This window comes from Salminus brasiliensis, chromosome 6 (assembly GCF_030463535.1).
Source record: "Salminus brasiliensis chromosome 6, fSalBra1.hap2, whole genome shotgun sequence".
NCBI classification, from domain to species: Eukaryota; Metazoa; Chordata; class Actinopteri; order Characiformes; family Bryconidae; genus Salminus; species Salminus brasiliensis.
The window spans coordinates 21,092,991-21,115,744 of record NC_132883.1 but is presented as its reverse complement, the minus strand read 5'-3'; the positions used below and the strand labels follow the sequence as shown (position 1 = coordinate 21,115,744).

At 42.9% G+C, this 22,754-nt stretch overlaps 1 protein-coding gene across 1 annotated transcript in view; it reads left to right on the top strand.

Moving 5' to 3' along the window:
- Window positions 1–22,754, top strand: part of gcn1 (GCN1 activator of EIF2AK4) — a 35,577-nt gene that overhangs the window by 4,382 nt on the left and 8,441 nt on the right. Inside the window, exons 9-49 of the mRNA XM_072681981.1 lie at window positions 2–110; window positions 780–854; window positions 933–1,061; window positions 1,156–1,206; window positions 1,754–1,852; window positions 2,020–2,193; window positions 2,383–2,535; window positions 2,805–2,897; window positions 2,988–3,063; window positions 4,678–4,837; window positions 4,937–5,126; window positions 5,314–5,438; window positions 6,267–6,445; window positions 6,562–6,655; window positions 6,792–6,905; window positions 7,549–7,747; window positions 8,166–8,315; window positions 8,478–8,659; window positions 8,751–8,831; window positions 9,407–9,550; window positions 9,709–9,833; window positions 10,752–10,941; window positions 11,571–11,641; window positions 11,892–12,057; window positions 13,368–13,562; window positions 13,791–14,037; window positions 14,162–14,283; window positions 15,455–15,569; window positions 15,699–15,878; window positions 16,720–16,940; window positions 17,163–17,231; window positions 17,983–18,121; window positions 18,341–18,537; window positions 19,498–19,640; window positions 19,771–19,888; window positions 19,992–20,207; window positions 20,367–20,531; window positions 20,900–21,061; window positions 21,187–21,279; window positions 21,498–21,641; window positions 22,410–22,679. Coding sequence (XP_072538082.1) covers window positions 2–110; window positions 780–854; window positions 933–1,061; window positions 1,156–1,206; window positions 1,754–1,852; window positions 2,020–2,193; window positions 2,383–2,535; window positions 2,805–2,897; window positions 2,988–3,063; window positions 4,678–4,837; window positions 4,937–5,126; window positions 5,314–5,438; window positions 6,267–6,445; window positions 6,562–6,655; window positions 6,792–6,905; window positions 7,549–7,747; window positions 8,166–8,315; window positions 8,478–8,659; window positions 8,751–8,831; window positions 9,407–9,550; window positions 9,709–9,833; window positions 10,752–10,941; window positions 11,571–11,641; window positions 11,892–12,057; window positions 13,368–13,562; window positions 13,791–14,037; window positions 14,162–14,283; window positions 15,455–15,569; window positions 15,699–15,878; window positions 16,720–16,940; window positions 17,163–17,231; window positions 17,983–18,121; window positions 18,341–18,537; window positions 19,498–19,640; window positions 19,771–19,888; window positions 19,992–20,207; window positions 20,367–20,531; window positions 20,900–21,061; window positions 21,187–21,279; window positions 21,498–21,641; window positions 22,410–22,679 — 5,925 coding nt within the window. The remainder of the gene's footprint in view (window position 1; window positions 111–779; window positions 855–932; window positions 1,062–1,155; window positions 1,207–1,753; window positions 1,853–2,019; window positions 2,194–2,382; window positions 2,536–2,804; window positions 2,898–2,987; window positions 3,064–4,677; window positions 4,838–4,936; window positions 5,127–5,313; window positions 5,439–6,266; window positions 6,446–6,561; window positions 6,656–6,791; window positions 6,906–7,548; window positions 7,748–8,165; window positions 8,316–8,477; window positions 8,660–8,750; window positions 8,832–9,406; window positions 9,551–9,708; window positions 9,834–10,751; window positions 10,942–11,570; window positions 11,642–11,891; window positions 12,058–13,367; window positions 13,563–13,790; window positions 14,038–14,161; window positions 14,284–15,454; window positions 15,570–15,698; window positions 15,879–16,719; window positions 16,941–17,162; window positions 17,232–17,982; window positions 18,122–18,340; window positions 18,538–19,497; window positions 19,641–19,770; window positions 19,889–19,991; window positions 20,208–20,366; window positions 20,532–20,899; window positions 21,062–21,186; window positions 21,280–21,497; window positions 21,642–22,409; window positions 22,680–22,754) is intronic.

Sequence of the window (22,754 nt, the reverse complement as noted above, 5' to 3'; positions counted from 1 at the left end):
GGATAAAAGCGGTTCCGTGCTCCGCCATGTGTCTCACTCTGAGTTTAAGGAGCAGCTCCTGCCCACCCTGCAGAAAGCCCTGCTTCGCAGCCCAGAGAACTCCATGCAGAGTAAGATAAACGTATTTCGCACACACATTTCATATACGTTTTGCACATCCAAGCATAATGGAAATGCGTCCACAGATAGAGGTTGGGCTTTGCAGTTATTTGAAATCTGCATCACTCAGGCGCAAACCTCAGTCTACTGCACGAGAAGCCAATTAGGAAGTGCAATTGTTCTTGTCTGCTCCCCTCTAAAGACCGTGCCAGGACTTGGTTTAGTTCTTATTTAGTTCTTATATATTGTCAGTTAGAGCTGGGCAATATAACAATATTTTATCATATCATGATAAATGTTGTTATGGTGCACAATATGCTTTTATGAGTGTACTGTGTATATCGTCAACGCTTAAAGAACACTGATTAACTGCACATTTTATTACAGACCATGTACTCCTAATTTGTACTCCTACTCCTAATAATACTCTGTGTACTACTAATTTGAGTAAAAATCATGGTGCTCAGTATGGGAGAGTATTTGGAAAGCATTTTGGAAAGTGCTGCATAATGACACAATAATACGATAAATACCGTATTTTGTAAAAATGTCTCTAAATATCGCAATATAAAATTTTCACGTCTTGAAGATGATGAGTCCTCTCTCCCTGAGTCCTTTATTATTAAGGAGTTTAACAGGTAATAATGCTGTCTTGTATGTCTCCTCTCTTCTGTGTTTAGCCATCTCCTCCATGCTGGCTTCCCTCACTCTCGATCTCAGCCAATACGCCATGGACATTGGGAAAGGCATTGCCAGTAAGTCCCCTCGCCATTCCTGTTGTAATAAACTAAGATGATTGTGTTTATATTTCTGACTCTGTGTGTGTGTTTCAGGTCAGCTAAAAGCAAGTAATACAGAGCTGATGGAGCAGGCCGTGCAGGCAGTGCAGAATTTGTCCCAGCAGTGCAGTGACTCTACTGCTGTCCAGAATCTCGTCTCGCATCTCTTTGGCATTCTTGGAGGTCAGCAAACCAAAATATACACATATAGACACACACAAGTTTACTTTGTCATTTTCTGCATGCTAAAGATGTTGCTTTATCTCACCATTTGTAGGTTCAGAGGGAAAGCTCACCACAGTTGCCCAAAAAATGAATGTGCTTTCAGGTAAGCTTGCCTCCCATTGACCATGTTCAGACCCCCAAATGTAATGCCCAAAAGATTTGCTTGGTCATTCACATGATGTTTTTAATGTGACCATGACAAACCACACTCCAGAACTTATCAGTATGTGCAAAAGATCTTTCTCGCAACACCTGCTTCCAAGGATGCTTCAGGTAATGTTTGCAACAGCAGAAAACCATGTCTGGTCCCATTTCAACAAGAACAGAAAGCTGATGCTGCAGTGGGCACAGGCTCATCAAAGCTGAATTGCTTGATCTGTGGCTGAGGCACACAGATAATGGGTTCAGAATTTGGCACAGACAGCATGAATCACTCCATGGACTCACACTGCCTTGTGTCAGCAGTCCAGACCTGTTTATTACACCATTACACCAAACGATGCTGCCTTGAATGCCACAGCCTTTTTGAGTACTTTCTCGGACCATGTGGAAACAGTTGTTTCGTACAGAGGAAGCATTTCCTGCTTGTTGCATTTGTATCAGATTCTAGTACCACAGTTTTTTACCACCCCTTTCATGGCTTTACTCAGGCATCAAGAGCTGCAGTCACCATGCGGTCTCTGGCCCCTCCAGCCAGTCCCTCAACTCCAGTGTGGCAGTGTTGTTTATTCCATTCCTGCAGCAGGAAGGTGAGCATCTTTTCCTCTGTTTGGCTTAAATACTTGGTAATGCTGTGCTTTACTGAATGGTATGGTTAATTGACTTAATCAAAGGATGAGTTCTTGTCAAAGCTGGAGGTCTCCCTTATACAATATATAAAACGCTTTCTATGTGCTATATTTTGTGTGTGTGTTAGTCCATGAGGGGACTCTGGTGCATGCCGTGTCAGTGCTGTCTCAGTGGATGGGCCGTCTGAACACAGAAGTGCCAGCAGCTCTGAAAGACTGGTTTAAAAAAGCCTTTACCCTGAAGACCTCCACCTCAGCCGTGCGCCATGCTTACCTGCAGGCAATGCTGGGAGCCTTCAAAGGTCAGTGAAATTGTGCTGCGCAAGGCACTACATGGCTTTCCTACAATCTCATACTGCTTTATTTTTTTACAATAAATGTTAAACCATTCGTCTGCACTGTAGTGAATTACGCTCTCCCCCTACACAGGGAGATTTTTGCCTTTGCGCTTGTTTTACATGTTTTGCGTCCTGTCGCACACACTCTTTCAGGCGACACACTCAGTCAGGCTGTGGATCACGTTCCTCTGCTCATTCAGACAGTGGAGAAAGCTGCTGCTCAGAGCTCCCAGCATGCACTGCTCACTGAGGGCGTGGCAGCGTCTGTGCTGCTGTGCCGTCTCTCCACGCTGGACGTACTGCCTGGTGAGGCATTCTAAGGATACTGTGTTTTGTTCTGGGTGTTTGTGTCCCATGTCTCATCTCCCATCTTCTCCAGCACGAAACTCAGCTTGTTCCCCTCCAGGCTGGAAGTTCTGTTTAGATCTGGAACTGAATGATTGCTCATGTAGACACAGTCCTGTTTAGTATGAGGGTGATGCAGTAATTGCAGCAGTGGAGTTGCAAACAGTACTCCTACCGCTCTCCATGCGGCTATTTGCTGTGGTTCATTTGTGGCTCTGCTCTGTCTGTAGAAGCAAAATTGACCACCTTCTGGAACCTGATCCTGGATGAGAAGAAACCCCTGTTTACCACAGAGAAGTTTCTCTTGCAGGCCAGTGAGGAAGGTGGGTATCTCTCTCGCGCTCCCACACACTGATCATTTGTGAACTAAGAGTTGCTATGTTTCAACTGCCTTTTATGCCCTGTTCCCTCAGCGCTGTGTACGATACTGCAGCTGTGCGAGAGACTGTTCCTGGACCACCCGCATAGACTCAACAACAGCAAGTCTCAGTAAGTTCAGCACTGTTGGATCACGACTAAATCATGCGGCAGGAGAGGTGTAAATCTGTGATCAACGTTCCGAGGCAGCAAAATCAAGATCTTTTTATAAAGTTAAAAAAAAAAGGTCACATTTCACTTAAGTCTAGCATTTTTAGTACATTAAAATATAATGATATAAATTGTTTATAGAATGCATTTATTGAATATTTAGTATATATTAAGTTATTTGCTGTATAAATATTAAGTATGTGACTTGTAGGAGCAAAAATGCCCTGATGCAGTTTTACAAGCTTTTTTGCAACCATGTTATTTTGCCTCATAATGAAATATGCTGATTGCCTCTTTATGGGATCTGGTTCTGGCGTGTTTTGGCGGCACCATAGCAGCTCACAGGAGTCATGTGGCCTTGCATAGTTAACTATATTACAGCTTGTTGTTGGCACTGTTACAAGAACACTGCATTTTATGCATTTCAAATATTTTTATTATTATTTGTATGATTATTCTTGAAATATACTAGTAGTTATAGTTTTGTTAGCATTTAGCCTGGATTTGAGTTTCCCTTTATATGTGTGATCAGCTCTAGTCTAAGGTCAAAAGTCAGTAGCTTTTGTTTTCAAGGGAGCAAATGCTGGAGAAAATAGATGGTAAAAGCAGGTTGGCCAGCGTTGGTTTTAAGGCAACAACGTGCTTGCGCAAGAGAAGCCACGGTCACAAGGCCTGGTTCGCCAGGGCTATTACGTGACAGTTTTTGGGTTTGGATTGTGCTGGGCAGTGTGACCTCAAATCAGCATCATGATTAATTGAATGTTTTATCTCGATTACGATTAATGGCCGATAGAATAAACTGCTTGAGTTGCTCAGTTGGCTTGGCAGTTGAGTTCTCGTCCGTGTTGCTTCCATGCCGCAGACCCGACAGGGCAGAATCGGGGGACTACACACTCAGTAGTATGTTTTTAAGAGGTAGTACATAGACACACAGATTTATTATTTATTTATTGTTTTAAAATCAATATTGGCAAGATTGCGTTGATTTGGGGTGCTGATTATGAATTTTGATTAATTATTAATTAATTGCCCGTCCTACCCCACTGTATGTTTGGTGCATGGAAGTAACTCTCATTATTCAACTTCTGCCAAAGTACATACAGTTTTCCTTTTTATGGCCCCTAAGGTTTTTTTCTATTGAAAAAAAGCATTGTTATCATTGATCAAAAATCTCAGATTTGATGCCACAGAGTCACAAAGAAAATAACTGGCTTCCAAGCATCTTATAACTGATGTTCCCAAACAAGATGGCGCTCTTTTCCAAGCAGAGGGTCAGAAAAGTAGCTTGCTTGCTTTGGAGGAGGAAGCACATGCTAGCTTTCCCCCTCCCAGCACTGGTCTTATCTTGTGATAGGAATCCTAACACTTTGGGGAAAAATGTGGAGTATTAGTTATTAATATAAACACTACAATAGTAGATTCTCAAATGAATGTAGTGAATTCCTCTCTTTGGATCAGTGCCTCATGATACATCGATTACACTCCTATAGAGCATGTTTTGTGGTACAGCCATTAGAACCACCTATGTGAGCTTGATCCTTTTCTTTCTCTCTCCCTGCCTCTCTCTTTCTTTAGGATGTATCATCGGGCCACAGTGGCTGTGCTTCTCTGTCGGGTGTGGAGGGTTAGAAAGCGTGCCCAGCAGAGTGTGAAGAAGCTCATCTCCTCACTGGGAGGCTCCAGCTTGGCCCACGGCATTTTGGGAGAACTGCGCGTCGTCATCAACAAGCATAAGGTTTGTTTTTCTCCGCAGAGCAAAATACTGTTTTAGTTCAAGGGGGTTCTTGGAATACATCATTTTTATGCCTTAATCTTTTCATTTCCACTACCTCAGGTTCTGCCTCCAGAGGCTCTTCAGACTGACACAGGAGAGTTGACTGATCTTGGCCGGTCATACGTTCCTCCAAGAATCCTCCTAGAAGCTCTGAGTGTGATCTGCTCTGTGGCAGGCCAGTGGAATGACCCTGCGGAAGCAGAGAAACTAGCTTTAGAGATAATCATCGTCACCCACCATCCTTCCATAGGTCTGTTAAATACCCTGCCATTTATTTTGAACTTTTTGTAGTTTGGTGCTTAGCTGCTGAGGACAAATGGGGCTTCTAAAACTACAGCATTTGTTCTGCCCCTTTAATTCATGACCCTGAGCTTGTTCTTTGTCCCTGTGATGATCAAATATATTTTGACTTCATTCTTTCTTTGCCTTTGTTGCAGTGTCTGCCAAACCGGAGCTGTGGCCACTTCTCTTGTCCAGCATGAAGATGGATGCTGGCGAGTTTATTGACGCCCACATAGAGGCAATCCTACCTCTTCTGCTGGAGGCGAACGCTGACAACCAGGTAACAGTTGTTAAATGATGTGTGCGCGTTGCTGCTCTTGTTCGTGAAACTGCTGTTCCGTTCTGTTTCAACTTACTGTCTATGATTTTGGCTAGGCCTGTGTCTTTATTATTATTATTTTTTAATAATTAAAGGAAACGTGTGCACAGAGAAGGAGAACACTTGCATATTAGTTCAGTGGTCTCTTGCAACACCCAAGCACACTCACTGTGTACTCTGTATATAGTGGAAATGACAATAAAAACCCACTTGACTTGACCATTTAAACAAAACAATGTTCCTCCAGGACCATGGTGCAACATAGACACAGTGCATACAGAACACAAGTGCAACACTACAAGTGCAGACAGACAATACAACAGAGAGAGAGAGCAGACAGGAACAGGAAAAAAAAACATCAGTTCAGTCTCTGGAGTTGAGAAGTCTGATGGCTTGGGGGAAGAAGCTATTACAGAGTCTGGTCATGTTGGACCGGATGCTGCGGTACCTTCTTCCTGATGGCAGGAGGGAGAACAGTCTGTGTGAAGGGTGGGTGGAGTCATGCACAATGCTGGTTGCTTTGCGGATGATCCTCTCAGCTGTCCTCACAATACGTTGGAGGGTCTTGCGGTCAGAGGCTGTGCAGGTCCCAAACCAGGCAGTGATGCAGCTGCTGGTGCATGAACAAGTGCATTGGTTTGTTTAGTGACTAAGGGTAGAAGTAGTGCTGTACAGTATATCATTTCAGGGTCACCATTGCATTGCGTATGCACAAAAGTCACGTGCATCAGATGCAGCATCAAAGTGTCATGCATCTGGTTCTAACTCATTGCATATTCATCTCTGTAGGCTGTGAGAAATGCTGCTGGCGAGCTGTCTGTTCTGTCTCCCGGAAAGCTGCTCCCATGTGTGATGGATCATGTGACCAAGTGGCTGTCCAACCCGGCGCTGAGTCAGGTGACGCGCCAGGAATATGCCATCATGTGCACGCCAGAGGGAGAGCTGTACGACAAGAGCATCATCATGAGGTAAGAAGAATGAAGGACTGAGAAGGGATCCTAGTGGGCCAGTGGAGCAAGTAGAACAGTCTTGAGGATATTCTGTATGGATGTCTTCTGCTTTTTCAATGATCTTCCATTTCCAGCGCCCAGCAGGAGAGCTCTAAGAAAGGCAACATGAAGAGGGAGAACAAAGCCTACTCCTTCAAAGAACAGATCATTGAGCTTGAGCTACAGGAGGTGAGCGCCATTTGTGTGATAACCTAGCTCAGTTCTCTGTGCTTAGCTTCCTATTTCCTTTGGGCTTGTGGCGTTCCAGGGTTTTGTGGTTTAACTTTCTTTTTTTTTTTTTTTTTGTCTCTCGTCTGTGCTTCAGGAGATCAAGAAGAAGAAGGGAATTAAAGATGAGGTGCAGCTCACCAGCAAGCAGAAGGAGATGATGCAGAACCAGCTAGAGAAGGAGTCTGCCATCCGGAAGAGACTTCAAGGGGTGAGCACCAGCACTTCAACCAGATAGTGATGATGCAGTGTATCAGAAGTTCAGTATTTGGCAGTGCTGAAGTGTCTCTTTACTGAAGCCAACTCTAAAGGACATTTCACAAGGAATAAAGACACTTGGCTGTCCCTGAAGAAATCCTTATGAGCTTGTGGGAAAGTCCCACTCAGCCTGAAAGACCTCAGGGTACCACTAAGTAGGCTTATTCCGGCAGACGGAGTGGAAGAGTTTAGAGCAGCGTAGACTCAATCTGGTGGCGGGTTGTGGAAAACATCCTAGCCACGATATAGAGACACTCAGGCGACGGGCCTGGGAAAATGCTGAAGCTGCAATGTAGAGTCAGTACGACAGCAGGGCATACTGGAAACATCATGTACAGTCGTCCGGAAAAACCTAATAGCCGCAATGAAGAAACACTTGGGCATGAACTTTCAGAGCCATGCGGAAAACCACTAAAATGAGCAGCTGGAGACCTTTTCCATTTGTTTTAACACAAATTTAAATTTGAGGCCTAAATGTCAGATTTCTGTCATGTAAAATGGAGCTGAGGTGGGGATTAAGTGTTTTTTTTTTTTTAAAAGAAAGAAATGTTTACCTCTCTCTCTCTCTCTCTCTCTCTCTCTCTCTCTCTCTGCAGTTGGATATGGAGCTGCAGTGTGCAATGGGGCTGCTGGAGGCTACTATAGCTCGTCGTCCTCCTCAAATCTCGTGGCACCTGCCTGGCGTTCTACAGGTTCTCCTGCCCCTGCTGCACTCTCCACTAGCTGCTCACCATGTCCACCAGATCTTCCTCCACACCGGCACCTGCCTCCTACCCAAAGACTTGCACTTCCTGGGTACGACCTTACGTTATAGTTAATGGGTTGCCACTTTAGGACCCTATAGGACCAATATTTTCAATATTTCTGTGCTATTTTTTTATTATTATTTTTTAATACTTTGAAATGGCTTAAAAGAGTGTTGCCTGGCAATTGTTAGGTATTGTCAGGTACTGTTGATTGCTGCATCAATCCACATTTTTGATAGGGCTGAGGGTCAGGGCTTTGGGAAGATCATTCCTAAAGCTTAATGTTGGACTTGCATCTATTATGAGTGTTTGAGGACATAAATGAGGACCAAAGAAAAAAACTTGATTGACTGTAGACTGTGACATTGGTGTTTCAGCTGCTTCCAGTTCATGGCAGGAAGCTGCTGTGCATCAAGTTCTTGTTTTCTTTGATTGTGTTCATGTTGCCACTGTTTTTCTCTTCCTAGCTCTTCTGGTGGGTCACGTGACTCTCCGTCTGTTGAAGCCAGAGTGTGATCTGGACCCAGCCTGGGCTCAGGAGGACCTCGACACAGCCACACAGCGCACTGTCCACCTGCTGCACACAAACACTGTACCGCAGAGAGAGGGCAAGATGGGTGAGAATCTCTTCATATCAAAGAGAAAAGATGTGATTGTGTGTCCGTTCTACCAAACTACACTGCTTTTCCAGCTGTCTTGTTTTTTTTTTTTTGTTTGTTTTTGGTTGTTGTGGGGTGTCTAAATGCTGCATGCACTCTAACACCTTGTTTTACTGGCAGACGTGCGTCCGCTGTCCGCGCCGGGATTCTCCTTCTGTTTTCCGCTGCTGCAGGCCGTCCTCAGTCAGAACAGCGGCACATCCGAGGAGACCGAGCTCATGCTCACCCGGGCCCTGCAAACGATCCATACACATGCCCAGCTCCGCTCCCAAACCGATGCGCCCGACACACTCATAGATGAGGTACGCACTTCAGCACGAACAGGTGAAATAATGGCAACCTACTGATGCAGGATGGATCTGATTTTCTGTTTCTGTTCGGCTGGTTTGTCAGAACGGTCCAGAGCTTCTTCCCCGTATGAACATGTTGCTGCTGCTGACCAAAGTGATCGGCACCTCCACACCACGGCTGCAGGTACATGCAATGTGTTTAAAGAACACAAGGTCCTCTTACCTCATAGTGGAAAAATAAGGTCAAGTCTGTAATAACAAAACTCTTGGAGGGAAGACATGAAATGCCAGTTTTACCGGGTCTGATGTCAGGAGAGGCTAGCATGATTGGAGTCCTTCACTTATTAGTTATGAGTTGATATTAAAAAGAAAGGAAAGTGCAATATTCAATACACACTATTGTTCCTGCATTTTAGTCGCACTTTCAAATGAGGTGAAGTCATTTTTAGGATTTTATGGAAACAAGGCCCTGAAACAAGCAAGAGCTGAAGATGACTGCATTAGGGGCTTGGCAGAGCATTATCAGAGAAGATAATCAGCACCTGGTGATGTCTATGAATCTGAGATTTCTAGCAGTCATTGCTTACAATGAGATATGCAACAAAGTACTACACATGACAGTTTTAAAACTATCATTGCTATGTCCAAGACTTTATGATGCCCATTAGGGAAGGCAGTGTAGTTGTGCACATGTAGCAGTTAATCTTAAATATGGTCTCTGTGCCTCATGAAACTGTATTAACATGTGTGTTTTTGTAGGTGCTGGCATCGGGCTGCCTGACTGCCCTGTGCGCGAGTGCAGGTGGACAGGTGGGTTGTGCACTAGCTGAGCAGGCTGAGATCGACGTGCTGCTGGACGCTCTGCTCTCGCCCTGCTTCTCAGTCAGAGATGCTGCCCTCAGGGTAAGTCAGCTACCATTCTCTCTGCCTCTGTTATCCATTCGCTGTCTATCTTTTTCTTTCCGTTTCTGTTATGTAAGCCTTGCTTTCAGTTTTTTTTTTTTCTTTCCAGCCCAGTGTGCTGTGACTCATTTTGGTTTGTGTATGCACACTGTCTGCAGGGTCTGCTGGAGCTGGAGCTGGCTTTACCTACAGACAGTGTCGAGCCCAATGGACTCAAAGTGCTCAGGAGGCTGTGGGTGGCCAAGTTTGATGTGGAGGAGGAAGGCAGAGAGCTGGCAGACAAGTGAGTCAAACTCCCTATGGCACCTGTCACACTGCAAATGTGATATTGTACAACAGCTGTTTCTCTTCACATTTGAATATTTACAGCATCTGGCAACAGTGTAGTTTTCGAAAACCAAAAATGAAAAGAACTGGTCCTAAAATGAATCCACTAAATATCTTATGCCTAATTAATAAGAGTATTATGAGGATTGCGAGTCTGTTATGTAGGTATAAGCTTTTAAATTTTGTTTTATATATTTGCTAATTTTCAATGATGACAGTAAAGACCAACTTATTCAGAAATTCACTGTTTATTAACTTAATAGATAAACAAAACTTCAAAGCATTTTTCAGCAGATCAGCAAAATAAGACAAATGTGAGACGGTCGTTTTAGATTTAGGGGATTATTACTGTATTGTAGAACCACACTGTTATGGGCAAACTTTGGAGAAGAATCCACATTTCACATGTGTCTGGAACCGTTCCTCGTTAGCATGAGAAACTAATCGACTATTAAATAAGTTACCTTTTTTTTATTTATTTATTTAGTCTGTCAATTTGTCTTTATAGCACTAATAAATAACTATATAAATGTTACCAAAAAACAATGGATGTCTTGAATTGGTGTCACGCAAAAACGTAACGTGAATCTGCCAATTTTACTGTTGTGTTCTAAAATGTCATGATGAATGGACCAATAGAAATACTCCTATGTAAATAAAATTTTTGCATGACCCTAATGAATTGCTCCTTTACGTTTAGGGGGACTGCCACCACTGTACGTAATTCAGTGATTGAGAGAGAATGAATGTGAAGTGGTTCACAATATTATTATTGTTAATCAGTCATCTATTTCTCTCTATTTATGTAACATTTATTGATTACATTGTTGAGGTTTTTCACAGTGCAATATGTGCATGTGTCTAACCCTCCCAGGCTGTGGCAGACTCTATGTCTAGAGCTTGTTCCTGAGCTGTGTCCTCTGCTGATTGGAGACGTAACGCATTATGAAGAGACTGTGCGGGCAGCAGGGGCCGAGGCTCTGTCCATTGCTGTGAGCCAGTATCAAGACCAGTCGCCTGCTGTTCTGTCCCAGCTCACGGAGCTCTACCAGCAGAAACTCTATGTGAGTCAGGCTCTTGCTCTCTCATACTCTCTCTCTTGCACTCGATCATTCAGCCTGCAGATTCATTCCTACATTAAAAATTCAGTAGATTAACTTTATGATTGAATCTCATTGTGGAAATGACCACCGCCTAATTAGATTTGAAGTGATGCTTCACTGAAACATTGATTCCTCATTTCTTAAGTCATTTTTCATTTTTAGTGGTTTACATAAGGTCAAATCAAATGGCCATAACTATTGTGTATGTCTAAATGTGTGCTCATCACTGTAGATAAAGATCATTTTGATTTGTGGGGCTCCCAGGTGGTGCAGCTACTTATAAGGGGTTGTATCTTTTTGCAGTTACTGGAGTTTAAATCAGTGATCTTTTGAGTGTGGGCACAGTTCGCCCTGCAGTCTGACAGGAAATAGTGTTGGCTATAGTGGTGCTAGTAAAAGAGCATAATTAGTGTAAGTTTGGTGCAGCACAGTATGTGAAATTCACTGAATGGCTCCTATTGCAGCAAAAAGTTTTTGCCATATCGGCCACCCCTTCTTTACCCGAATTGTTTAGTACAACATTTTAAACGAATAGAAAATTCCAGAAGCTATATAGATATCATGAGTTGCTGTTTTCCCTCTTTCTACAGAGACCACCGCCGGTCCTGGATGCTTTGGGACGAGTCATCTCTGAAGCCCCTCCCGACCAATGGGAAGCCAGGTAAAGTCCTTACTTGAGTTCTCCTCGCTGTAAAGCAATGCCATCCAGTCCTCCTCCTGGAGAGCTACCTTCCCTGCAGGTTTCAAACCTAACACACCTCATTCAGCCGATCCAGGGCTTCTGAAGGCAGTCATTAGTAGAAGCAGGTGGTGTGAGGGAGGGTTGTATCTAAAGTTTGACCACTGTTCTAAAATGTGTGGGAATCTGTGAGGATGACTCTGCGAGCGATGTTTGTTTTACCTGTTGGCAGGTGTGGAATAGCACTGGCTCTAAACAAGCTCTCTCAGTACCTGGACGAGAGCCAGGTGACTCCTCTCTTCCTGTTCTTCGTGCCGGATGCGCTGAATGACAGACACAGCGAGGTGCGGCGCAGCATGCTGGACGCAGCACTGGCAGTGCTCAACACCCACGGCAAGGTACAGTACCACCTACTACAGCAGTGGGTGTTTTGTTTTTTGTTTTGTGTTTTTTCCTCTCCCCCCTTTTTTATACTACTGTTATGTTGGCAGTGGTAAGGAATTTACATTGTTAATGACGGCTTTTTATTATTTATTTATTTTTATTTTTAATGGGATGCACCAAAACTAGAGCACCGATACTAACTCTGACTTAAATGCTGGATATAAATCCTGATCTAAATAGTGAAACACGATAAATAGTTTGTGCTTTTTATTTTATATCCTGTCCCAAATAAGATATAAGCAGCTTGAAAGAATAGAGGTTGCTGGTTAAGGAACCGCACATTTGAAAAGTTTCAGAGCTATGAAAAAATAAAAATTGCCACAATGCAGAAACGCATGCAAGTAGGGAAGTATAATCTGGCTTAGCTACACCAAACCGCTTTTTAATGTGTGCTCATGCAGCAATTATTTACATTTAGGAACACGTCTCTATGTAAAATGCTACTAAACGTCAATGTGTGGCTTTTAAACAAGCTGCTGAAACTCAACCTTTTGGTTTCAGAACCAAAAAAAAAACACTACATGGAAAGAGTACTGCTATTACTGCTAATGTAAAATTCCATTAAATATTTGTTTAATTGTAATAACTATTTATGACTGGCTTTTACTAGATGTTTACATGTTTGGTTTCATAATATGTAAGTTAAAAAAAAAAAAAAAAAAAAAAGTAGGGCATCAGTAAGCTGTTTTAGGGATATAAACACAAATGGCCCTATAAATAAAAAATAAAAAAACAATAAAATAATAAAAAAAACATCTACCATCAGCCCAGATGAACTACAACGGTCAGATATTTTAGTGGTTACCTCACTTTTAACAATATATGCTCAGTCCTTTCTTTCTTCATTCTTTATCGACCAAAAATAAACAAGTATCTTCAACAATCTGACCTTTTCCATCTTATTTCAACTCATGAAATTATGGTGGTTCGGATGAATAAGGTGTGTTGCACAATTCTGTTGTACATAAAAAAAAAAAATATAATAATAATAATAAAAAAAAATCAAGGTTTTGCTTTTCTGTTGTACTCATCTTGGGCTGAACTGTGAGGTCCAAACTGTGGTGTGAACCGGATTTGTGTGTACTATCACACCCCTAATAAATACATTGACCACATATGCAAAATACGACTAGTGGTGTCTGTTTCTCACAACTAAGTACCCCTTGTGTTTCTGGGTCTACGATTTTTCATGGTTCCTTTTTCTGGTTGTTTTTGCAAGGCGATACGTTGTGTTTAACGTCTTGCCACATCCCTTGTGCTGCAGGACAATGTGAACTCTCTGCTGCCGGTATTCGAGGAATTCCTGAAGAATGCTCCCCAGGATGCTAGCTATGACTCTGTGCGCCAGAGCGTAGTCATCCTAATGGGTTCGCTGGCCAAACATCTGGACAAGAGTGATCCCAAAGTGAAGCCCATTGTGGCCAAGCTCATCACAGCTCTCTCCACACCCTCACAGCAGGTAGGCCCTGTTTAGCTGTCGTCCTCGTTTGTCTTCTGTGGCAGCTTTAAACACTCTGTAAGGCTGCAGAAAACTAGTTTCCTGTCTCAGGTGTGGGTTTCCTGTTTCAGGCATGCACACAATGTGCCACGAGCATAAATGAACCTTTATCCACATTGTTGTAACACTATAATCACTGTATTTTTAATAGTCTCTTCACCCTCCTCGCTCACCACCGTCTCCCCCCAGGTTCAGGAGTCGGTGGCCAGCTGCCTGCCTCCTCTGGTCCCGGCTATAAAAGAGGATGCAGGAGACATGGTGCGCAAACTGCTGCAGCTGCTGCTGGAGAGCGACAAGTACGCAGAGAGGAAAGGGGCTGCGTATGGCCTGGCCGGCCTTGTGAAGGGCTTGGGTATCCTCTCCCTCAAACAGCAGGACATCATGACCACCCTCACCGATGCCATCCAGGACAAGAAGAACGCCAGACGCCGAGAGGGTGAGTGCTGTTCTGTACTGTCAGGGGGGAGGTTGGCATTAACCATTATGCACTCCAGTACTTTTTTACCTGCTCATTCAGATACAGAGAAGTGCATCTTAAAGCTGTGATGTTTCTCTCTCAGGTGCCCTGTTTGCATTCGAAATGCTGTGCAACATGCTGGGGAAACTGTTTGAGCCTTATGTGGTCCATGTGCTGCCACATCTCCTCCTGTGCTTTGGAGATGGGAACCAGTATGTCAGAGAGGTCTGTACACTCTACAGGTTTTTATTAATGTACTAGAAATGGCATGGAAGTGCAATTCTTCAGTAAAAAGAATGTATTCTTAAGCACAACTACGTGACATTATTAACAGCTAACTCCACTGACTTACAATTTGGACTGCGGGCTCTGCTAACTGCAGTTGCATGTACTGTGTAACGCTGCATTATAATTGTGTAAAATCCTGTAATATATTACACCTTAGTCCACATATTTTTCACTTTTGGTGACAGAGCTGCACCTCTCATCTTGTTCAGAAATGCATGTTTAAAGCATGTCCTTAAGGGGTGTCTCAAAGGGTGAATTACACTGAGTAGTTTTTAAAAGAATATGTATGGGCTCAGATTTTCAATGTTTCAGAATTGGTAGGCGATGTGGCCTGATTTTGTTTCAATCATTAGAGCTAGTTTATTTTTTTAAATTATTATTTCTGTGTCTCATTGGGAGCGTGTGCACAAACACTTATTTTCCACGGTTAAAACTCAAAGGTGGGGAGCGCCCAGTTTGACCAGCTTACCAAAATCACAAGGGCCTTTCTAATCAGTTGATTGCTGAAAACACTGCAGAATTACTCCTCATTTAACACACCTGATTCAACCGGTCAGGACTGATGGCTATGGATGATCCGATTCTGTGGCTGTGGACGGGGTGCTGATCCAGGCATTTTTAATGGATCGGGTGTAGGCTGTAGTCTGGGTTCATTTTACGTTATTTTACATCAGTAGTCAACCAACCACAACAGATTAGTCCAGAGTGTGTACCAGTATACACTCACTCACAAAGTGACTTGACTGCAGTGTTTTAAAGGAACCGGGAGCTGAATGGTCAGGGAGGAGCATCAGACTGAATGATAAGATATTAAACCCACTATGAAAGTCTCTACCAAACTAAATCAGTCAGTCCCCAATGTCTTATTAAAGAAATAATTAAGAATTGTAATTTATGGTCAGTATTAATCAGAAGCTAATCTTATCTAAGCTGTGTGACTGTATTATTAATAACCTGATCATGAGGTAAATAATTTTTTTTATAAATCTAACTAATCAAACTATTGCACTGAACAGAACTGTAAAAAGGGTGAACTGTTATGGCATTTGTTCTCCAGAGTGCTCAAGCATGCTCTCTCAATCTCTGTCTCTGTTTCTTATCCTATCAGGCAGCGGACGACTGTGCCAAGGCTGTAATGCGCAACCTAAGTGCTCACGGAGTGAAGCTGGTGCTGCCCTCTCTTCTTGTGGCCTTGGAGGAAGAGTCCTGGAGAACCAAAGCAGGTTAGCACCCACTCAACACTTTAAGCGTAGCTTCATTGCACACATATGCATAACGCACTTATGATGTTCTGCCTCTATATAAAAAAAGTCTACATTTTTACATCTGTCCTTATTATTATATGTGTACAGGCTCAGTGGAGCTGCTGGGTGCCATGGCGTTCTGTGCTCCTAAGCAACTGTCTTCGTGCCTGCCCAGCATCGTCCCCAAACTGACGGAGGTGCTGACAGATTCTCATGTCAAGGTCCAGAAAGCTGGGCAGCAGGCCCTGAGACAGATCGGTTCGGTCATCCGCAATCCTGAGATCCAAGGTAGGAGAGAGACGTTATGGTGCGAGAGATTAGCTAAAACATGTTAAACTGTTGATGTTTTGTATGTAAAAAATGATTCTAACGAGCTGTAATGCTGTACCCTGTAGGCAGGCTTGTAGTATAGTGACTCTCAGGCCCTAAGCCCCTCCTAGAAGTGCCTTTTTATAAAGTTGACAAAGAGCGTGTAAAAGGGGCATAAGCGTTCAGGGTGTCAGAGTTCAGAGCAGAATTGGGACACATTTCGCCTCACATCTCTTCACCCGTATGGCCCAAATTCTGGGTTTAACAGTTGCTGCTGTTTACACTGTGCTGCTGCCAGAGGCATTTCTGACTACTTGTTCTACTGGGGCACATTCAGAATTGTACAGGGGCATAGCTGTACCCTTCTGCTTGTCTAATAATATAAATACTTTATTATTATTGTTATTGGGTCTAATGGCACCCCTAGCTGCTGCAAAATAGAGAACTGGTCGGGGTAGAGAATCATTACAAACAGAATGAACCATTAACATCGCTATGGCAAGTTAAATGGTGCTTTTTCTCTGAACTTGCACATGCATGACGCCCAAAATCATTTTAGTCTTGATGAATATAATAGATTCCACCCATTTTACAATCCTTTTCATGTGAGAAACGTCACTGGATTGTGGTGACACATGGGTAATTGCCTTAGTGAAAGTGTGATTTGATGCGGACTCACGAGAGGGGTGCATCAAGTGCTCATAGGGGACACTCTTGAGCACCCTTATTGAGGGAAATTCAAAGAAAGGAGACACCATAAAGCCTTGCACAACTGCCATCATTTGTGTTGATCTATTGTCTAAATGTCTCTTCTCCTCAGCTATCACCCCCATTCTGCTCGACGCGCTGACTGACCCCTCCCATAAGACACAGCACTGTCTTCAGACTCTGCTGGAGACCAAGTTCGTCCACTTCATCGATGCGCCCTCACTGGCTCTAATCATGCCCATTGTTCAGAGGGCCTTCCAGGACCGTTCCACCGACACACGGAAGATGGCAGCTCAGATTATTGGGAACATGTACTCCCTCACAGATCAAAAGGTGTGCATTAGCCTCAGTGTTTTACATCTGATTTGAATAATGATGTTCAGAATGTAGTGGTTCATCAGCTAGCCTTGTTTATGTAGTTATTTCTGCCATTATATATTGTGTGAAATGCTGCTATTTCTGTTGTCTGGCTCACAAACTTCTGCTATGAACAAGAAAAGTGTGAACAAATAATAACAGTGCTGCATTTTCTCTGTTCTCTGTTTTTGTGTGCAGGATTTGTCTCCTTACTTGCCTAGTGTGATTCCAGGACTCAAAACATCTCTACTAGACCCTGTACCAGAGGTCAGCCTCTTTGTTTCCATGCACGGTCACCCATACCTGACCCCATATAGGATGTTTTCACATATAGTTCTTTTTAAATGGACTATGTTCAGTTATGTTCAAGTAAACCAATTGTAACCAACCCCAATGCTTTAATTCAGAGTGTAAGTGAACTCCATCTCTGATGATACTCACTTTAGTCATCACTGATGAGTTCTCTGACCACTTTCTGCGCACACCCCAAGTTCTTAGAACTCCGGGTTCAGTGTACCACTGAATCATGGGTAGTGAGGTTCAAATTCATTGTACAACAGATCTGATTTGCTGAGCCCGGTTTGAAAGATTTGACACCCAACAGGGCCAGTTTAATGGCTAAATGGACTGATCTTTGCACTGTATTGTACTTTTATTGTATACAGTGTATTAATGGCTGTGTACAGTCAGTAAACCTTAAGCTTCTTTAACCATAAAGTAAAACATGAAGCTCACCAAGGCCGTTTTTTTTTTTTTTTTTTTTTTTTTTTTTTTTTTTTTTTTTTTTTATATACAGTGCCCAAATCAATCAGACCACTAAATAAATCTTGGTCTGAGATTGGTTTGTTTATGGGTCGATTTTCCTTATGGACGTGTTTGCTTATGTAAAAGAAACAACCACTCAGTGGTCTGAGACTACTTGAAAAGCTGAATCGGTCCTAACAGTGCTGCTATAACTTGCTGTTTTTATATTTATTTATTTCCTGTTTTTTAATGTTCATTTTCTGCTTGTGCCCAGGTACGAACAGTCTCAGCGAAGGCGCTTGGTGCCATGGTGAAGGGCATGGGTGAGTCCTGCTTCGATGACCTGCTGCCCTGGCTGATGGCAACTCTAGCCTCTGAGCAGAGCTCTGTGGACCGATCTGGAGCAGCACAGGGTGAGAAATGCTGAACTGCATAACAGCAGAGGGCAGCAAAGTATCTTCCTTTTAGTTGGAGTATCACATGCCAGTCCCTGTTTCAGAATGACACGTGGTTTTCTGTTTACATGCATCTACCATTTCTTGATTATTGTTGTATTCAGTGCTTTTCCTGTCCTCTTCCCCTAAACTGATCAGTCTAAGGCTCTAGATGTCTGTTTTTTTGCTCTCCATCAGGTCTAGCAGAGGTGATGGCAGGTTTAGGAGTTGAGAAGCTCGACAAGTTGATGCCCGATGTGGTCCAGACAGCCAGCAAAGTGGACATTGCCTCTCACGTCCGAGATGGCTATATCATGATGTTCATTTACCTTCCTCTCACCTTCGGAGAACGGTTTACTCCTTATGTGGGCCCAATCATTCCCTGTATCCTGAAGGTATGTCGCAAATGAAGTGTCTAACACTAAAATGCTTGCGTATTTATTGAAAACAAAGTTAGATATTGGAGTCTTTTAAAAGTTACTGATATTGGAGTCTTTAAAAAAAAACATACATTTTCATGCAAATGTTTGGTCACCCCTGGTAAAAATTTCTATTACTGTGAACAGCCGAGTGAGCGGGAGATGCACTTCTACTCAAAAGGAATAAAGTGAAGGATGGAAATGTTAAATTCAGTGTATTATTTTTGTAAAGAAACAATTCTGGAGCAGGCTATAGAAAGATTTCACAATGTTTTCAGGTAGCTTTTTCATTAGTTCTTAATGTAATAAAAGTTTCTCTTAACAGGAATGGCAGGGGTCAAGTTCAGATGGAATGGGGGGGGGTGGGTGTCATTAAAGGAACACCCTTCCAACTGTTAAGCAACAGGATAAATCAGTCAGGCTTTGGGCTTGTAGTGTGGCTGGTGGCACGGGGCACGTCTCACTGGTAGAGGAAAGAATGTATTGCATTTAATACGAGAAAATTCTTGAAACAAACATGATACAGTCCTTAAAAAGCTGAAGAAAAGACGACAGCTTTTACAGCAGTAGAATGAGGCTGAACACACCTCAAAAAAGTTTTTATCTGCCTACAAAAGGCATGTGCAGGTTATGATGCTTTCCATACGGGATTTTACTAAATACTGACATTATTTAGTATTAAAGTATTTTTTAAAAGGTGTCGTCTTTTAACTTTATGCCTGTTGGAAATAAGGTCATTTTTACAAGCTTAACTGCTCACAGTATCCAAGGTTTTGACCAGGGGTGCACAAACTTTTGAATGTCATTTTATATTGGATTGGGATGAGTCAGAACTGAAGATTTTAGTATCTGTATTAGGAAAACTTCTAACATCTTCCTGAACTGTGACAGAAATATTACAGTATGTGGTCTCTCTGTTTTTTCCCTTGTGTGCAGGCTCTGGCTGATGAGAACGAGTACGTAAGAGACACAGCCCTGAGGGCAGGCCAACGAATCATCAGCATGTATGCAGAGACAGCCATCGCCCTACTGCTGCCTGAGCTGGAACAAGGCCTGTTTGATGACCTCTGGAGAATCAGGTGGGTCACAAGCACTCTTTTTTTGAGCCTCCCCCCCCCCTTTGAGCTCCGACCTACTGCAGATAGTGGTTGTCATAGTGATACAGTAGCTCTGAATGATGAAGCTAAGAAAGAAAATCTGTGGCCTTAGGTTCAGCTCGGTGCAGTTGCTAGGAGACCTGCTTTTCCACATCTCTGGGGTTTCTGGTAAGATGACAACAGAGACGGCATCTGAAGATGACAACTTTGGCACAGCGCAATCCAATAAGGTATAATAGACTTGTTTTCTGCTGCAACTAACTCAGAAGTCAGAAGGCATGTGCTTACATGTTTGTGAAGTATGCAGATAAACATCTGTGCTGTGCTCCTCAGGCCATTATTGGTGCTCTTGGGGCTGAGAGGAGGAACCGTGTCCTCTCCGGACTCTATATGGGCCGCTCGGACACTCAGCTGGTGGTCAGGCAGGCCTCACTGCACGTCTGGAAGATTGTGGTTTCTAACACGCCACGTACACTCCGGGAGATCCTGCCCACACTCTTCAGCCTGTTGCTGGGCTTCCTGGCATCCACCTGCCCTGACAAGAGAACGGTACACACATGCATACATTCAGGACTGTATAAAAATAAGCCAGTTTGAAACCAGTCAGATTGTATATTTCTTTGCTTTAAAGAATGAAATGCAAGTAAATGCACATAGATTACTTGACTCAGATGGCTTGCTTTGACTCATCGGTCTATTCATCTTCAGATTGCAGCTCGTACTCTGGGAGATCTGGTGAGAAAGCTTGGGGAGAAGATCCTTCCAGAAATCATCCCTATCCTGGAGGAGGGTTTGTGCTCAGATAAGAGCGACGAGAGGCAGGGAGTGTGCATCGGCCTCAGCGAGATCATGAAGTCCACCAGCAAAGATGCCGTATGTTACTCTGCTTAAATCTAAAGCATGATGAGTGGATTTATTTTTTTATTTAAGTATTTATTTATTTAAGAAATTCATTTTTACAACTTACTGAAACCTGTAGAAACCTATAACCTGTAGAAGTTCCCTAAATATAAATATATATAAAATCTTCAGGGAAATGTCTACCCACAACTTAAGTTTGACTTGCAGAACATGTCTGTTCGTTTTTTTGTTGTTGTGACGGTTCCAAAAAAAGGAGGGATGGTACAACCAATGTATATTACAAATAATAATTTAATTTATATATATATATCATCTCTGTGCCCTTAATGTTGTATGATTTTCGGTCCTCCAGTGCAAAACTGCATGTGTTTGTTCCGTAGGTGTTGGTATTCTCTGAATCTTTAGTGCCTACAGTGAGAAAAGCTCTGTGCGACCCTCTGGAGGAGGTGCGGGAGGCTGCTGCAAAAACCTTCGAGCAGCTCCACGCCACCATCGGCCACCAGGCTCTGGACGACATCCTCCCAGCCCTGCTTAAACAACTGGTGAGACTAAGCTAAGCCTTTTACACAGCTGTCTTTTTTTTGTTGTGTGTTTTCTTTATTTTCTCCTACTGAAGGGAACTGCTGTACCTTAACTAGAATATTCAAATGCAACTTTTGGTTGACAGGATGATGAAGAGACAGCTGAGTTTGCTCTGGATGGACTGAAGCAGGTTATGGCTGTGAAGAGTCGATCAGTACTGCCTTACCTGGTGCCCAAGGTTGGTTCATTCCTTTTTTTAAATGTCTGTATCCATTGATTAGAAATCCTTGGCTTCTTTGAATACATACATTTGTAAATTACTACAAATTGCATGTAATTAAAATCATTTCTACTTTGTTCAGTTTATTTGTATTATTTACAGGGGAAATAGTTTTGTCTGACTTCTTGACTTTTTTACTTACTTCTCTGGTTTTTATTCTACCTTGTTTGTTTCAGCTGACAGCTCCTCCAGTGAACACGCGTGTGTTGGCCTTCCTGTCCTCTGTAACTGGCGATGCACTGACACGTCACCTGGGTGTGATTCTCCCTGCTCTGCTTTCTTCTCTCAAAGACAAGCTGGGAACTGAAGAAGGACCTCAGGTAAGTTTAGCCCTCATTACTAGAGCAAAACCAAGCCTAGTGAAACGGCACCAAACCAGCAAGACTTGCATCATTAAACAGCAGTTTGTAGTGATTGTTCACTACACCTGTCTCTACTTCCTGATGCAACAGTACTGTAATAAGAAAACACACAACTTTATTAATGTGTGGTGTTGCTGTTATGCAAAAATCTTGAATCTCCGTGAGTTTGGTTTGTGTATTTTCTTTTTTTTTTCCTCCACATAAATCAGAACTGGCAGTTCTTCATTGTGTGCAAATGTGTTCATTTCTGGAATTCCTTTGTAGAACTTAATATTGTTAATTTTGTAAAAAATGTAATTTAACCTAATATTATAACATAATCCCGTAACACATGTTCTTAACCATTAATGTAATACAATTCGTACCAGTAATGTAAAACCGTATTACACATGTATTATATTTAGGTTAGGATAATTTGTAATGAAATTAGGTTCATCAATAATTGTTATTGGGTTGCAGATGTTGCCGATGTTAGACATTTCAGGGATTACTGCATATTTGAGCTTTAATGGCGGTTGTCATAGGTTTCCCCTGCAGTTTCCTTGGACCGCTTTGATCTTAGCATAAAAAGAACCAGGCATGAAGGACCAATAGCACACTAAAACGGCTGTAAACAGTGCAAGCTTTAGACCCCAGAACTGCTCTGTGTATTGGTGAAACTGTAACTTGTTTAAGCGTGTATAGCACATGTATTACTTGCTAGTAAGTGTATCCACTCCTCTACAGGAGCTGAGCAGCTGTCAGACTGTGATTCTGTCCGTGGAGGATGAGGTTGGTCAGCGGATCATAATAGAGGATCTCCTGGAGGCCACACGGGGGCCAGATGCTGGGATGAGAGAAGCATCTGTGACCATCTTGAATGCGTACTTCTCGCGGACACGCCTCGACTACAGCGCTCACACGCGCACTCTTCTCTCCGGCCTCATGCGTCTGCTCAACGACACCAATACTGAAGTGCTCAGTCAGAGTTGGGACACAATCAACTCGATCACCAAGGTACAAGACAAACGATTGGCTTGCTCACGCTTAACATAAACAGCCTTATATTTGTGTGATGCACAGCTGTTTTTT